This window comes from Globicephala melas, chromosome 16, assembly GCF_963455315.2.
Source record: "Globicephala melas chromosome 16, mGloMel1.2, whole genome shotgun sequence".
NCBI lineage: Eukaryota > Metazoa > Chordata > Mammalia > Artiodactyla > Delphinidae > Globicephala > Globicephala melas.
This window is the reverse complement of record NC_083329.1, coordinates 61511939-61527798: the sequence shown is the minus strand read 5'-3', so window position 1 is coordinate 61527798 and position 15860 is coordinate 61511939. Positions and strand designations below refer to the sequence as shown.

Genomic DNA, 15860 nt, shown 5'->3' with positions numbered 1-15860 from the left:
TCCAAAGGCTAGGATGGTGCTAACCTCTGCAGTGGGAGGAGGGGAATCCCTGAGCCCCGTTCCTGGGCTTCCTGGTGTTGATGATGGAGGGATAAGGGTCCGGGGCAGAAGCAAGATGTAAAGTCATTCCCCAATGTGGCCACCAGGTGGCACCAGCGAGCTGGGGTCAAACTCTCAAAAGAGCTGAAGAGGAGGGGGGCCTGAGACACCCTCTAATCCAGTTCTTCTCACCCTGGCTGCACAGTCGATTCACCTCGGACCTTTAAAACAGGCCCATGCCTGAGCTCCATCCGCAGAGAGTCTGATTTAGTTGGTCTGTTATGGGGGCCGGGGCATGGAGTTTTCCTTAAAGTAACTTAGGTGATTCCAAAGTACAGTCAGGGTTAAGTACCACGTACTCTAAGCAGGGGTCCCCAACTTTAGTGAGGTTCAGGATCACCTGGAGGACTTGTTAAAATGCATATTGCTGGGCCCACCCCCCAGCTTTTGATTCTGTAGGTCTGGGCGTCTAGCAAGCTCCTACATGATGCTGGTGCCCCTGGGCGGGGCCCGCACTGCGGGTTCTGCCGCTGGAGTGTCTGGCCCTCTTGCTCGCCCCTTTTATAGCAGCTTTATTGAGATGTAACTCACACACCACACAAGTCACTTATTTAAAGTGTGCAAGGCAATGGTTTTTAGTATATTCACAGAGTTGTGTAACCATCGTTACCACATCAACTTTAGAACATTTTCATCATCCCAAAAAGAAACCTCTTGTACCCACTAGTAGTCGTTCCCCATCTCCCCTCTCCAAGCCCTGGGCAACCGCCGACCTACTTCCGGTCTCTGGGGATTCGCCTATTCTGGACGTTTCATATAAATGGAATTATACAATATTTGGACCTTTGTGACGGGCTTCTTTCACTTAGCACAGTATTTTTGAGGTTTATCCACTTTGTAGCGTGTATCAGTATTTCACTCCTTTTTATGACTGAATACTATTCTGTTGTGTGGATATGTCACATTTTGCTTATCTCTTCCTCAGTTGACAGACATTGGGTTGTTTCCGTTTTCTCGCTATTATGAATATAGAGCTGCTATGAGCATTCATGTATAAGTATTTGTGTGTACGTGTTTTCAGTATACACAGGAGTGGAATTGCTGGGTCACATTATAACTTTAGGTTTAATCTTTTGGGGAACTGCCAGACTGTTTTCCAAAGTGGCCGCGCCATTTTATATTCCCATCAGCAGTGTGTGAAGATTCCAATTTCTCCACATCCTCGCTAACACTGGTGATTGTCCTTTTTAAAAAATGTTGTTTATTTTTTTGGCCAGGCTGCGTGGCTTGTTGGATCTTAGGTCCCTGACCAGGGATTGAACCCACACCCTCGGCAGTGAAAGTGCAGAGTCCTAACCACTGGACCGCCAGGGAAGTCCCTGGTGGTTGTCCTTTTTGATTTTAGCCATCCATTATAGCTGTAGCCCAGATGATTCTGTGGCTTCTTAGCTGGTCACTGAGAACTTTTGTGGGTGAAATGGGGCCTGGAGTCCTCGCTCCCTGCATGGGAGACTGTGCATCTCTCTGCCCCTCTAGGAGGTTGTGTCTGGGTGCCCTGGCAGAGAGTGGAGTGGATGGGGGTCCCTAAGGTCCCTGAGTGGGGGTCAAGCAGATCCAAGAGGGAGGGGAGAGTGTGCGGGGCGCTCTTGCTGTCAGAGTCAGCTATGAATAGGCAGGGAATCAGTTTGGGGATTGCCATTTTTTAAAAAAAATTTAATTTATTTTTGGCTGCATTGGGTCTTCGTTGCTGCGCAGGTGCTTGCTCTAGTTGCGGCGAGCGGGGGCCACTCCTCGCTGTGGTGCGCGGGCTTCTCATTGCAGTGGCTTCTCTTGTTGTGGAGCACGGGCTCTAGGCATGCGGGCTTCAGTAGTTGTGGCATGCGGTCTTCAGTAGTTGTGGCTTGTGGGCTCTAGAGCTCAGGCTCAGTAGTTGTGGCGCATGGGCTTAGTTGCTCCGCGGCATGTGGGATCTTCCCGGACCAGGGCTCGAACCCATGTCCCCTGCATTGGCAGGAGGGTTCTTAACCACTCTGCCACCAGGGAGGTCCCAGGGATTGCCATCTTAACAATAGTCACTCTTCTGATCCATGAAGAAATGAGGTATGTTTCCATTTATATTGGTCTTCTTTAATTTCTTACATGATGTTTTGTAGTTTCTGGAGTGTAAGTTTTGTACTTGTCTTATTAAATTTATTCCTAAGTATTTTGTTATTTTTATGCTATTACAAATGGAATTGATTTCTTAGTTTTATTTTTTTAGTTTGTTCATTGCTGCTGTATAGAAATACAACTGATATTTGTATGTGGGTCTTCTATCTTGCAACCTTGTAGAACTCGTTTATTAGTTCTAATACTTTTACTTTTTTAGTGAATTCCTTAGAATTTTCTGTATACAAGGTCATGTCATCTGCAAGTAGAGATATTTTATTTTTGTCTTTCCAATATGCATGTCTTTTATTTGATTTTCTTGTCTGATTGCCCTGGCAAAGTCTTCCTGTACAATGTCGACTAGAAGTGGCAAGAGCAGACATCTTTGTCTTGTTCCTGATCTTAAGAGGAAAGCTTTCAGTCTCTCACCGTTAAGTGTGATATCAGCTGTGGGTTTGTCACAGATATCCTTTGAGGAAGTTCTCTTCCATTCTTGGTTTATTATGTTTTTTAATGAAGAGATGTTAAATATTGTCAAATGCTTTTTCTCTATCCATTGAGATGGTTCTCTGGTTTTTGCCCTTTATTCTATTGGTATAGTATATTGTTGGAATTGATTTTTGGAAATTAAACCAAGTTTGCATCCCTGGGATAAATCCTACTTGGTCTTGGTGTACGATCTTCTTTACATGTTGCTACGTTTGGTTTGTGGAGGATTTTTGCATCAAATTCATAAAAGCTATTGATCTGTAGAGTTCTTTTCTTATGATGTGTTTGGTTTGGCATCAGGGTAATATTGGCCTCATACAGTGTTACCCTGTCACGGGGAGACAGAAACCTAGGGAGGGAGAGAGGGTATCACAAGTGTGTTAGTCAGCTTGGGCTGGCATACCAGACCACCACAGACTGCGTGGCTTAACCAACAGAACTTTATTTTCTCACAGTTCTGGAGGCTGGCAAGTCCAAGATCAAGGTTCTGGCTGATTGAGTTTCTAGTGAGGGCTCTCATCCTGGCTTATATACAGCCACCTTCTCAGTGTGTCCTCACATGGCCTCTGTGTGTGTGTGTGTGTGTGTGTGTGTGTGTGTTTTGTGTGTACGGAGAGAAGGGAAGGGAGGGAGGGGGCTCTCTGGTATTTCTTCTTATAAGGACACTAATCTCAGAGGTCGTCTAATCATAGACGCCTTCCAGCCTGGAGGTGCTGTTAGAGAACAAAGAAAGAATCCAAAGACCGTATTCCTAGCCCAGGTTTCACAGACCAGTGTTAACAAAGGGAAGGATCTTTCAAGCGTTGCCAATACGTAGCCTTGTTAAATGTGTTCATTTTAAAGGAAGGAAGGAAGTAAAGAAGCAAAAATTAAAAAAACCCAACTACCATCTAACATGGTTGGCATTTTAGAAAAGAAAGGTTATTTTAGTACCAGAAAAGTAGGTGGGTGTTCTCAGAATAGAGGACAGTCCTTGAAAAGTTTTATATTTCTGAATTCCTGTGGAGTTGTGAGACTGGTCATAGACCTAGATTTGGGAATTGCGACGAGGCCACTGTTTACTTTAGTCAGAAAGGCAGAATGCCTCCTTCAGGGTCACCCTACACTCGCCCAGGCCTGACTGGACCCAGAGCCCCTGTCCTGCCTGAGGTCAGGGTGATCTGAGCTGTCCCAGCTGCCTCCAGATTTGAAGGGGCATCTGGCCAGCTAGGTGTGTGTGTGTGGACCCTGGAATGGACTTAATTATGACCGTCAATCCCCGTGTGGATGGGAAGGAAGCAGGTTAGATTGTCCTGGGTTGACTGGTGGAAGGAACGAGGATGTGGGCGCTGGAAGGCGCTGGGTTCCTACAGGGCCATCTTCATCCTCTCTGACTACCTTTGTCCCCGCGCCTACAGGCTGGATTAATGGTGCTTCCTCGCAGCGCTGTGTGTGGGAAGGACACAGTAAATGTTCGAAAATGGGCGGTCCCAAGCATCATTGTAGGGCACAGTGTCCTGTGATGTTCTTCCTAGCTGCAAACCCCCTGAACAGACTCTCAGATTTTAGTGCCAAGGGGACTTAGAGAGCATGTGACCTCTCTGTTTACAGATGAGCAGGAGAGCGGACTGCCCAGGGCCCCACGTGAGTTGATGGCAGATCAGGGATGAGGGGCAAAGATCCTCACTCCCAGCCCCGAGCCCCTCCCCTGACCACGATGCCCTTGACCCCAGGTCTCAGTCCACGTTGCCCTGGTGGGCTGTGGTGGGCTTGCTGAGGCTCCAGAGGCAGCTGCTTCCTCTACCCTTTCCCTCTGATGGACTGACTCCTCTGGAAATTGGCAGCCATGTCTCACCCCTGGTACCTGGCTGTTTATTTAGACCCCTGCCCTCTGGTTTCAAGCCGGAAGCCCCTGGCTGCTCTCCGGTGGAGCCTGCAGTTGTCTGCTCAGAGCAGGCCAGGTGCTGCATGTGCAGTGACTCTCGTTTGCCTGGTTGGACACCCAGGACCTCTGAATGGAAATGGACCTCAGCCCAGACTCAGGTTGGGGGTGTATCGCCTACATGGGCTCCATTTGCCTGGGAACATTCCAGGTCCTGTCCACATTCTGCCCATCAGAAGCTTTCCTCCCAGGATCCCACAGCCTTGGGGTTCTGAGACTGTCAGCAGCATGCACTCCTCAGCTTCCTGCCCTGCACCCCAGATCCCCCAAACACTGCATTTCCCTTCCCTGGCCCCGCCAGGTCCAGCAGTCAGCGTACACCTTAATCACAAGCAATTAAGAAAACGGCTCCTGGAAACTGGCGAGTGACTTCTGCCAGCTGTAAACCTATTTCAGGGCCCTTGGTGGAGAAGAGCGGGAGAATGTGGGGGTTGCTGCTCTGTCGTGGAGCAGAAAGGAGGGCTCAGGGTGTGTGTAAGTCTCCGTCTGCACGGCGAAGTCACACAACAGCGGTGAGGACTCTTTGTAGCTTGTTTGTGGTTTTGGAAGTGATATTAGCCCATTACCCAGCCTCCCAGGGACGGTTTCAGTTTTGCCTTCTCTTTCTGGTCTTTGTGCCTGTGCGCTCACTTCCTCTCACGGGGTGATCGCGCTGTGTACACAAGCTGGCCTGCTCATTCACCTGGACGACGTTCTTCCACTTAAACATGTGCTCCGTCAGCACATGCTTGCTGAGCGCCTGTCCTGTGTCTGGGGATGGAGCCGTGAGTGAAGCTTCACTGAGCTTAGATCCTAGTAGAATGAGGAGAGGCTCATTAATACATGGTTTGAGCTCGTGGACACTTCAGCCTGTCTGTTGAAGAGCCTCTACATCGTCCTGTGTAATGTCGGCATGATACCTGGTTGAGTGGATGTACTGCGGCATCGCCTGCTCTTCCTGTGGAGGTGGCCCATGAGATCACTTCCTGTTGTTCTCTGGGCAGGTGATGGTACCGTGAGCCTCACAGCACATGCTGCTCTGCCATCCATGTGGCTTGTTTCTGAGGCTGATTCTTAGAAGTAGGATTATTGACTGAGTTGAAAAACAGGAACTTATTTTTTCAAATTATTTTGGAAAATTTCGAACAGAACAATTCAAAGTAGGGAGAATAATTTTCACAGACCCTTGTGTGCCCACCTCCCAGCTTCAGGAATCAGGGCCAGTCTTATTTCATCTGAAGCCCTACCAGTGCCACCCACTACCCCAACCGGATTATTTTGAAACAAGTCCCAGACCTCATATTACTTCCTCTATAAATATTTCAGCATATCCATCAAAGAAGGGATCTTTTAAAAAAAGACCATCATAGGGACTTCCGTGGTGGTCCAGGGGTTAGGACGCTGTGCTTCCACTGCAGGGGTCACGGGTTCGATCCCTGGTTGGGCAACTAAGATCCCGCAAGCTGCGGCATGGCCAAAAAAAAAAAAAAAAAAAGACCATCATAACGCCATTATCACACCTAAAAGGACAGTGATTTCTCATCCTCCAATACCTAGTCAGTGTTAGATTTTCTTACTGATCTCACGATGTATTTCTGCAGTTGGAGCAGGACCCAAACAAGATCCACGGGTGGCATTTGGCTCATGAGGCCCTTACGTCTCAATGAATCTAGAACATTTCTCCTCCTTTCCTCCCCTGAAGTGAACGTGACGAGGTAACCAGGTTATCTTCCCGGGCGTCCCACAGTCTGGATCTTGCCGATTGCACCTGTGGGTTTAGTTGAGCCTGTGTTGCAGTTCCCGTGCTTCCTGTAAATGGGTAGAGCAGAGGCTTGATCGGACTTGGCTTGGTGTTTGGCCGGCATAGTCACGGGTGGTGCCGTGTGCTGCCGCGGGGGCCTGGAAGGTCCTGTGGCCTCTGCTGTGACCTGGCGGCTGCTGGTGGTCATCCCCTGGATTCCTTATTTCCTTGGGGGTTTGCAAAATGCTGATACACCGGCTCTCTCGTTCCCTCTGCGTTAATTAACTGCTGTACTTCCAGAAAGAGCCGTCCCCGAGATGCAGTGAGGGCAGGAAGGCAGGCCCTTGGATTTACCCGTCCCCAGGGGAGGTTTGGGAGACACTTCTCTATAGCCGAGTGGAGGTACTCAGTAAGCCCTAATGTTCCTCCAGACTCGGATGGCACTGGAGTCTGTGGTGAGGGCCTGGGGGTGACTGGGTGGGGTGGGCCGGGAGAGGGCAGATGGAGGGGCTCATGACGGGAGGCTGGGAGTCACTGGAGGCCAGGGAGCCAAGGACACATGGGGCCTGGGTGGTGTCCACGCCAGGCTCAGAACCAGCCTGGGAGGTGTCCACGCCAGGCTGACTGTATACATTTTCACATCCACAGTCTGGCTCGGTCCTCCCTGTGTGCCTGTGCCTGACCAAGTCAGCTTGTAACGTTACCTCCATTTGAGGAAGGGAGGCCCTGGGCTTGTCCGAGGGCACACAACTGGTAGATGATGGCAGGAGGAGAGCACGACTCCAGCCCCCGACTCCCAGATCAGACCCTCCCCACTGTGCCACACTGCCTCCCAAGGAAGAGGGGGCAGTTTCACCTCCCTTGCCCATCTGCAGCCCCACTGGGGGAAAGCATAAGGCCTGGAAGCCATGGTCCTTGTCCTTGTATTCCCCGCCTAAGTAAGGGGAGGAGCCCAGCGGACAAGAAGACATCCCACACTTGGGTCTTGGCTGTAGAAGGGCATGGGCCAAACCTGCACACACATTTTCCGTGGAGACAGACCTTCCCCGGTGTAGCAGTCTGGACGCCTCTCTTTGCCGAGGCCTGTCTCAGGCTGCCTGGCCTCTGGGGGCTGCAGCCCGTGATGCCTCCTCCATTCCTATAGAGGCAGTGAGTTTGGCTCAGGGCCTGATCACCCCATGTGTGTGAGGGGGCCACAGTGCTCAGGGTATTTTTAAAAATGCCTCAATAGGAAAAAAGAAAGAGAAAATCCTTTGAACTAAGCCACTCCATGAGTTTGGAATAGAGGTGAGAAGACTGGGCCCCCGACTGAGGAGAATCCAGGGGGCCCACAGGGGTGACACCATCGGGTGAATGAGTGTGTTTCTTGCTGGGCCTGGAAAGGGAAAATATTTGTGACAGAAACCAAGGTCAGGGCTCCTGAAGGAAGTCCTGTTAGAATCATTAATGCCAAGGGCATTTTCCCTTAGCCTTGGCTAGTGACATTAATTCTGTGTTAGTTCTGTGTTTGAGACAGTCTGATGTGTCTCCCGTCTGTCCCTTCGGAGGAGTTTGAGGAAAATCTGAGGTGAAGGTACCACACGGAGAGAAGTAAAACGTCCTTTGGTCTCAAATCGAGATTTATTTTATAGACTGTGATGCTTTAACTTTGAGCCGCGCTTTTTGAGTTTTCTAAGAACTTCCCTCTCTTTCCTCTGATCCTCAGAGCAGCTGGTGAGGAGGTGAGGGTGTGTTTTATTAGACCCATTTTCCTGAGGAAGACACTGAGGCCTAATGAAGTTTTGTGACCAGCTGGAGGCAGGGTTAGCACCAGTCTCCTAACTCCTTGGCCTGCATTCCTTTCCTTCACTGTGATGGCCATGACCCAGGGGACAGTTCTCTTGTGGCAGAAAAAAAAGGGCTGGCAAGGAAGCCACCAGCCCTTCCTGGTTGCACTGCCTTGGGTTGGTGCAGAGTTGCTAAGAGGTCAGAGAGATCCAGCTCAGCACCGCAAGGGCGAAGATTATTTCTTCTTTTAAAATAAATTTATTTATTTATTTATTTTTGGCTGCATTGGGTCTTCGTTGCTGTGCGGGCTTTCTCTAGTTGCAGCGAGTGGGGGCTACTCTTCATTGCAGTGCGCGGGCTTCTCACCGTGGTGGCTTCTCTTGTTGTGGAGCACGGGCTCTAGGTGCGCGGGCTTCAGTAGTTGTGGCACGCAGTCTCAGTAGTTGTGGCTCACGGGCTCTAGAGCACAGGCTCAGTAGTTGTGGCGCACGGGCTTAGTTGCTCTGCGGCATGTGGGATCTTCCCGGTGCAGGGATTGAACACGTGTCCCCTGCATTGGGAGGTAGATTCTTAACCACTGCACCACCAGGGAAGTCCCGAAGAGTATTTCTTAAGAGAAATGTAGAGAGAGAGCTCTGGCCCTGAGCCCCAAGTCGGTCTCTCTCTGTCTCTCCAAGACTCCGGCATGGCCAAAGTTGTTCCCTGGAGACCTCATCCTGGTAGGTAAAGTGTCTCAGGCCCTGCAATTAGAGCAACCCTGGAATGCTGTGAGCTGTCGCGTAAAATATGATGGAAGGAAAGGGTTGCTTCCCAAGGCTCTTTCACACCAGGCCAAAATAGAACCAGTGGATTGGTGAGCAGCTTTCATTCAGATGGAGTGTGTGGGTGTGGGTCTGTGTGTGTAAGTGTGAGTGTGGGAGTGTGTGAGTGTGTGAGTAGGCTCATGTTCTCAGTAGTTGAGACCTCCCTTGCTTTCCCTTCGTTCCCATCAGACGGCTGAGCTGGAACCACTTCCACCCTCCGGGGGACTGTGCTGGTTTGTGCAACGGCATCCGTCAGGGGAACGCTGACAGGGTGCCGGGCGTGGTTTCTGAATGTGCGCCATCAGGCTTGGGATTTTCAGTGGTTTGGGAGGGGTTCAGATCTCAACCCCACCGTCTCCCTGCCTCCCCCCTCCCCCCCGCACCCTCTCCGTCTCCTGAGACCCTGCCTCTGTGCTCATTGCTGTCATTGTCAAGTTCGTGGTTGTCACTAAAGGCGCCTCTTTCTGCTGCTCATCTCTGTTCCACGTACAAGGGCTCATCCCTGAAACCCTGACTCAGACCCTGCCTGGCACAAGTAGGGCTTCACAGATGTCTGCCTGTGAGCGGATGGAAAGCGGACAGTTGCGTAAGTCATTGTGTGATTAAATAGGAAGGCCGCCCCCTCTACCACCTCTGTATCTTTTGGTTCTTTGTCCACATCGTTGGTCTCCAGGAGAGGGCGCTCTTCTCCAGCAACCAGAAGAGCCCTGGGAGGGGGTCGGAAACCCTGGTTCTAGCCCAGGCTCTGCTAGTAACTTCTGGCACAACCTTGGGCAAATCACTTTGACCTGCCTGGGCCTCTGCTTTTCCATCTGTCACCCGGGGTCACTACTGCTGCCCCACCTGCCTTGAGGGGTGGCGGTGAGCACCTGCCTGGGTACCGGCGAGGTGGGAGTGGGGTGTACAGTGGCCGGGACACCAGGCTGACTACCTTGGTTATGTGTAGGGACAGTGGGATCCTGAGGCCAGGACCGTGTCTGGTCAGCACTGAATCCCAGAACCTGGTCTAAGGGTGGCTGGTGTTTGTTGAACGAACATCAGAGGAGCACATGGTGCCAGGTTTAGCCCCTTCATGCTTTGAAAGTGCTGATCAAAATATGACATCTTTGGAAAATCAGTTACCCGCCTCTGGGGCAAGGGCCTCTTTCTCCCTTCTGGAGACTAGGCGTGGAAAGCATCCTTGGGCGTGAGGCCCTTCAAGCCCACGCAGGCCTGAGGATGGAGTCTACAGGGACTCATGCAAAGCCCCCAAGGAGAGGGGTGGCGTTCAATTTTGAGAAGAAGGGTGGGGTCTGAGCTCTGGGGCCCTGCCCCTTAGAAACTGACCATCTTTGAGGGCTTTGGGCCGCCCGCCCAGTCTGGACCCCGCCTCAGCTGGAGGGCGGTGGTCGCCAGGCCATGCTTGTTCCTGGGGAGCGGGTGGGGAGAGGGCAGCAGGGAGGTTCCAGTAATGACTGCAGGGTCACTCTGGTGCCGCACGGGGAATAGACAGCAGGGGCGGGGTTGAGGGCGGTGGCAGGGAGGCCAGTCAGATGCCGTCACTGAGATGAGGTGGCTTGACTGGGGCGTGAGAGGGGGCAGCTTCTGGGGGTGTGTTGACATAGAGTTGACAGGATTCCCTGATTGGCTGGATGTGGGGCTGAGAAAGGGAGAAGTGGAGGAGGGATGTCGGTTTGGGCCTTAGCAGCAGGAGTCGCCTGTGAGATGGCGAGCTTGTGGGCAGGGCAGGTTTGGGGAGCGGTCCCGAGGCCCGTGTGGAGTGTGCTGTGGAATTTGAGGAGCCCGAACCTTGTCCACGTGGAGCTCTTGAGCAGTGGTTACACGTCTGAGTCCGGAGCCCCCGGCACAGGTGCACACGTGGGGGTCCCCAGGGAATCTGGAAGCTCAGTCCTAGATGACACTGAGAGTATGACACTGAAAGGGCGACATGACCCAGGGAGTGAGTGCCCGTTGACCAGCTGAGCACCCTCTGCACGCTGGGTCCTAGTCAGACGCTCAGGGCAGCAGGAGGGAGGCGGAGATGGAAACCTGGCTGTAATCTGGTGCCTGCCGCCCCGGCGTATCGCTGTCTTGAGGAGGCCAGTCATGCCTTGGAGAAGCAATTAGAAGCCTTCGCGATGGAACGTAATGCAGTAGTTAGTGAACTGGTGCAGAGCAGAGGAGGCTGGGAAGCGCGCGGTGGGGCTGGATGCTTCAGAGCCTCGGGAGGCAGTGGCTTGTCCAGGGCCTGGAGGGACAGCTGAACGCGGCCAGCCCCGGCGGAGGGGAAGGCATTCCAGGCAGGAGGAAGAGAGAGGGTAAAGGTACGGAAGCAAGAGTGAGGCAGGGAGCACTTGGACTTGACTGTGGTGGAAAGGCCTAGGGTGTTAGGAGAGCTGGGGTTTTGGAGTTCATGTCCCAGCTTGGAGCTCTGTGACCTTGCTGAGCCCCATCTGCACCATGAAGTGTCCCTCTTGCTTCATGGGTTTGCTGGAGGGCATATTAGAATCTCCTCATCAGATCTGCGTGCGTTGTGCTCAGCCTGGCACCTGCATGCAGGGGGCCTGGGCACACCCGGGGAGGCTTTCCAGCCCTGCCTCCACGGGCCTCTCCCACGTGGCCCAGCAAGGAGCAGCGCACCTCGGGGCCCGCGTTGATGCTGGGCAGACTGGAGGCTTGAGAGGCCTGACGAACCCAGGGCCCTGGCCACTTTCCCTGGGCCCCGTCTGTTTTAGCGCTTAGCCCCCAGTGGACGAGGAAGCCCTGTCCGCTCCACCACAGCTAATGACAGCCTGGCCTGCCAGGCCATCTAAAAACAGCTCCACTATTTTTATCTACTGGAGGTGGCTGGCCTGTCCTCTTCCCCAGACAGTGCCAACCTGGGGTGACTTTAAGGAAACCAGGGCTTTGCTAGGAAGATGGGTCATTGTCTCAAATCATAGACTGCGGTCGGGCAGGAAGCGCCCACGGAACCTTCCGGTGGGTGTCCGGCGTCACCTTGACCCAGTAGTCTGAATTTAGAGATAATTCCACCCTACCTTGCCAGTAGGGTCTCGGAAGGAATCACTTGACCTCTCCACCCAAGGTGTTCCTCAGAATCCTTGCTGGAATCTCTGGGGGCAGCAGGCTTCTGTCCCCTCTGGAGCAGGGGCACCAAGAGGATAGAGCCGCCGCGGCTCTGCGCCCGGGGCCAAGTCCCGAGCTGAGGCCTCTTCACACCCAACAGGAAGTTACTTCTGAGCTCTTGAAAGTAGTTTAAAATGACTCTGCCTGGTGGCACTGTGGGTGAATTCCTTTCCTTCTTTCTAAGAAAATGTGTTTAACTAGGCTCCCAGCCTTTGGATGGAGACTGGGGAGCAGCGTAAGGGATCGGGTGGTGAATGCCCAGCGCCGCGCGGCATGAAATAGTCACCCTTAGAGACAGGCAGAGTCATGCTGTATTGGCCGCAGTTTGTATTTAGGTAAAATCTTCTTTTTTTTTTTTTGGTCCACTGCCTAATTTCTAAGCAAAACTGCTTTTCTTTGAGCAGTTGGTTGGTTGAGCCATCCTTAAAACAGTAGACGTCCTGCCCCTACCGGCCCCAGTCAACTTCCCGCACCCGTGGCCTTGGGGCCATTCCTACCCTCACATCTAGAAGCCCTCGCTGGCCCCTTTGTCTGTAGGGTCAGGGCTTGCCTGGCTCTGGGCCCCCTGCTGCTACAAGCCCCTCCCCCTCTGCCTCACTCTTTGACCCTTTCCTCCCCCTCTCAGGGCACCTCAAATCCTCGTCTTGGAGGCCCTCCCTCGTCCACTACCTGCCTTGCCTCGATCCCGTGGTCCGGCTGCACTGGGTGCTTGGCAGTTGTCCCCTGTCTCCCCCAGACCACGAGTGTCTGCGGGCAGGGCCTGTGTGTGCCCCACCTTTGTGCCATGGCTGTGGCCCCCGTTCTGTGAATGGCTGGACCCGTGTGGCCCCCCAGGGTTTATAGGTGCTTCCTCATGCCATACTTTACTGAGCGATGTGACCTCCAGCAACGTGGGGCTGAGAGTTTAAATGGCAGAGCTGGGACCAGAGCCCAGTCTTGTCTCCCAGGGAGTCAGGGTGCTGGCTGTGGTCCCCTTGCCCCAGCTGGGCCCTGTTCGCTGTCCCCAAGGTTCCAGAGCTCCTTCTGGACGGGGTGGTGGGCCAACCGCCCACTCCCACGACCCTGGGGGCAAAGACGACAGAGGCCTCAGAGGCTGAGTCACCCGAGGCAGAAGTGGGAGGTGCGGGACTCCAGGTCCCACAAGCAAGCCCGCTCCAGCTCGCGGTTCTTAGGGCTGTGGGTCGTGTCGTGTCTGGGGCGGGGGCCTACCCAGGAGCCTTCCTGAAGCGGCCTGGAGGAGACTCGTGTAGGCTGACGTGTGCCTACGTGGGAGGGCTTCCAGCTGTGGCCCAGTTGTTGGGAGGCTGCCCTTCCTGGTTCCCAGAGGCCCGGGGGCTGGCTGTCCCTCCCCTGGGTGTTCCCGCTGCCTGAAGGTATGGCCGCTATGCCACATCCTCTTCTTGGAGCAGAGAGAGCTGCCGTGGGCTCTGGCTGGAGGCCAGGGTGGGGGTGGTGTGGGTGAGCAGGGGGAGGGTGCAAGTGCAAGGTGAGGTGTGGCGTTCAGTCCCCCGGGCTCCCCGCTAGGGTGACGGTCCCTCTGCGGTGGGTTGGAGGAGCACGCTCAGATATGGTGGCAGCCACCCGGCAGGGGGAGAGCTGGCTCTGTGTGTCCTGGGCCTTGTCCCCCCGCCTTCCCACTGGGCCCGACACGGAGGAGGACCTGGAGGGGACCCCATGTAAGGCCTCTTCCTTCTGAGCGTTAGTCTCCCGCGAGTCTTCCGTTAACAGGTCCCTCCTATTCTCAAAGCTTCAGTGGCTCCCCGGTGCGAAAGCCACAGAGCTCAACCCTGGCTCCCTAGAATGGCCCCGGGGACTTTTCACTGTCCCTGTGCCCAGGCCCACCCCCTGGAGGTTCCCGTCTGATTGGTCTGGGGTGGGGCCCAGGCATCTGCACGCCAGGGTTGGGAAGCTGGCTTAGAGGGTAGACTTCTTGGCGCCAGGGTGGCTTCCACAGTTGGGGGCCAACCCAGTTCCCGTCTTGTCCCTTCACACCCTTGTTCCAGCCAGGCCAGCCCCTTCCCGGTCCCCCTACCTGCTGGGCACCATCCTCACCTCTGGCCGCCCCGTCTGGTGTTCACTGTCTTTATCCGAGTCCACGCAGGCCCTCAAGGCCCAGCTGCATCCTGTGCTCTCTGGGAAGCTACCTTTAGTCACTCGGCTGTTCCTTCCCTCCCTAGCATGGCCTGTTCTCCTAGAAGGTGCTCAGGATTGCCGTTCAAAAGACCGATGCCCCACCCTCCATCCCAGCCTGTCCCTCCCTGAGCTCCCGTCCCTGTTGCTGACCCTGCTTCTGTGGTCTTTCTGTGTCTGTCCCCAGCCTTGGAGAGTGTGTGTGTTGTGTGGGAGTGTGTCTGTATGTGTGTAAGTATGTCGGTGTGTGTGTGTATGGTTTGTGTGTGAGTGTGGAGTGTGTGTATGCAGTGTGTGTGTGTATGTGACTGTGTTGTGTGTGGGGTGTGTGTGACCGAGGGCATGTGGTGTGTGAGTGTGTATATGTGTGTGTGGGGGGGGGCTGTGTACGATTGTGAGAGTCTGTGAGTGTGTGAGTCGGGTGTATGTGTGTAGAGCGTGTGTGGAGTGTCCCCGGCTGGGGGTGAGCACCCACTCTGACTCCCGCCCCGTGCCGTCCGTCCTCTAGGCGAAAGCGGCCAAGTCAGAGCGGGAGGCCCGGAGGCTGCAGCTGCGGAGCCTGCAGTACCTGGAACGCTACGTCTGCCTGGTGCTCTTCAACGCGTACCTCCACCTGGAGAAGGCCGGCTCCTGGCAGAGGCCCTTCAGCACCTGGATGCGGGAGGTGAGGGCGGGGGCGGGGGCCGGGACCGCCCTGTGCGTCTTCCCCGGGCCCAGGGACAGGCGGGCAGGGTTGAGCGGGCAGAGTTCTCATCTCACTGTACAGGACGCTTCCCTGTGCCTGAGATCGTGTCTCGTTCAGCTCTGGGTTCCCAGCACGGCCTCCGCGCTCAGCAGGCAGTGAGTGGATGGGTGAGGCGGGGGAGGGAGGAGACGAGGCGCCTGGGGACACAGCAGGGCGGGTGCTGGGCTGAGCCCCTGCTCCCTGCCTGCGTCCCCCAGGCCAGCGTCACCTGGGTGCTACACGCCTGCCCACTGTTGTGCCCTTCTGGCTTCCCGCTGTGGCTCGGCCCCTGCTGCCTTGCAACCGTGGCCTCGGACAAGTTAGTTAGCCCCTCTGAGCTGCTGTCCTCGGCGTTACAACGTCAGCACCACCTCAGGAGGCTGTGGTGGGGATTCCGTGAGATGCATACAGTGCCGTCTGCCAGAGCTCGTGTGAGCGGGTCTGCCTTACGTGGCGACTGTATGCTCCCATTCTACAGAGGAGGAGACTGAGCGCAGAGAGGTTAGGTGCCGTGTTCACGGTCAGCGTTAGAGCAGGTTGTTTGGCGCCAAAGCCCACCATGTCTGGCCTGAGACGCTGCCCTCTCTTGCCGCCTCCACCCTCCCTCTCTGCTTGCCTCTTCCTGTTTCTTCCCCCAGCTCGGCTGCTTTTAGAGGAAGAGCCGCTGCCTCGGCACCTCTAGGGCAGGAGAAAGGCCTCCTTCCCTCCTTGGCAGAGGGGCCTGTAATTACCTCTCCGCCGGGACACTGGCCCCTACTGACCTCACCAGACTGTCCTGGCAGTTCTAATCTGGACTCAGGGCTGGAATTAGCTCCCGTGGGGCAGGTGTGCAGGAGGATGGGAGGCTGTGCTGGGTATAGGAAGGGTAGGGGGGCTTAGGTCTGTGTGCACGTGGGGTCAGAGCTGTGAGGGAACAGAGGCAGGGAGGCCACCACGGGGCCTGGTGGCGGGAGTGGTGGCTGCCGGGCGTTTCTGCTGAAGGTGAGCCTTCCGGGTGGTCCTGATAGGGCATGG

The 15860-nt window shown here is 54.6% G+C and overlaps 1 protein-coding gene across 6 annotated transcripts in view; it reads left to right on the top strand.

Annotated features, from left to right (window-relative positions):
* Positions 1 to 15860, top strand: part of PALD1 (phosphatase domain containing paladin 1) — a 99066-nt gene that overhangs the window by 64297 nt on the left and 18909 nt on the right. For all 6 annotated transcript variants that reach the window (XM_060286034.2, XM_030862497.2, XM_030862496.3 and 3 more), the window contains exon 19: positions 14631 to 14786. In XM_060286034.2, coding sequence (XP_060142017.1) covers positions 14631 to 14786 — 156 coding nt within the window. The remainder of the gene's footprint in view (positions 1 to 14630; positions 14787 to 15860) is intronic.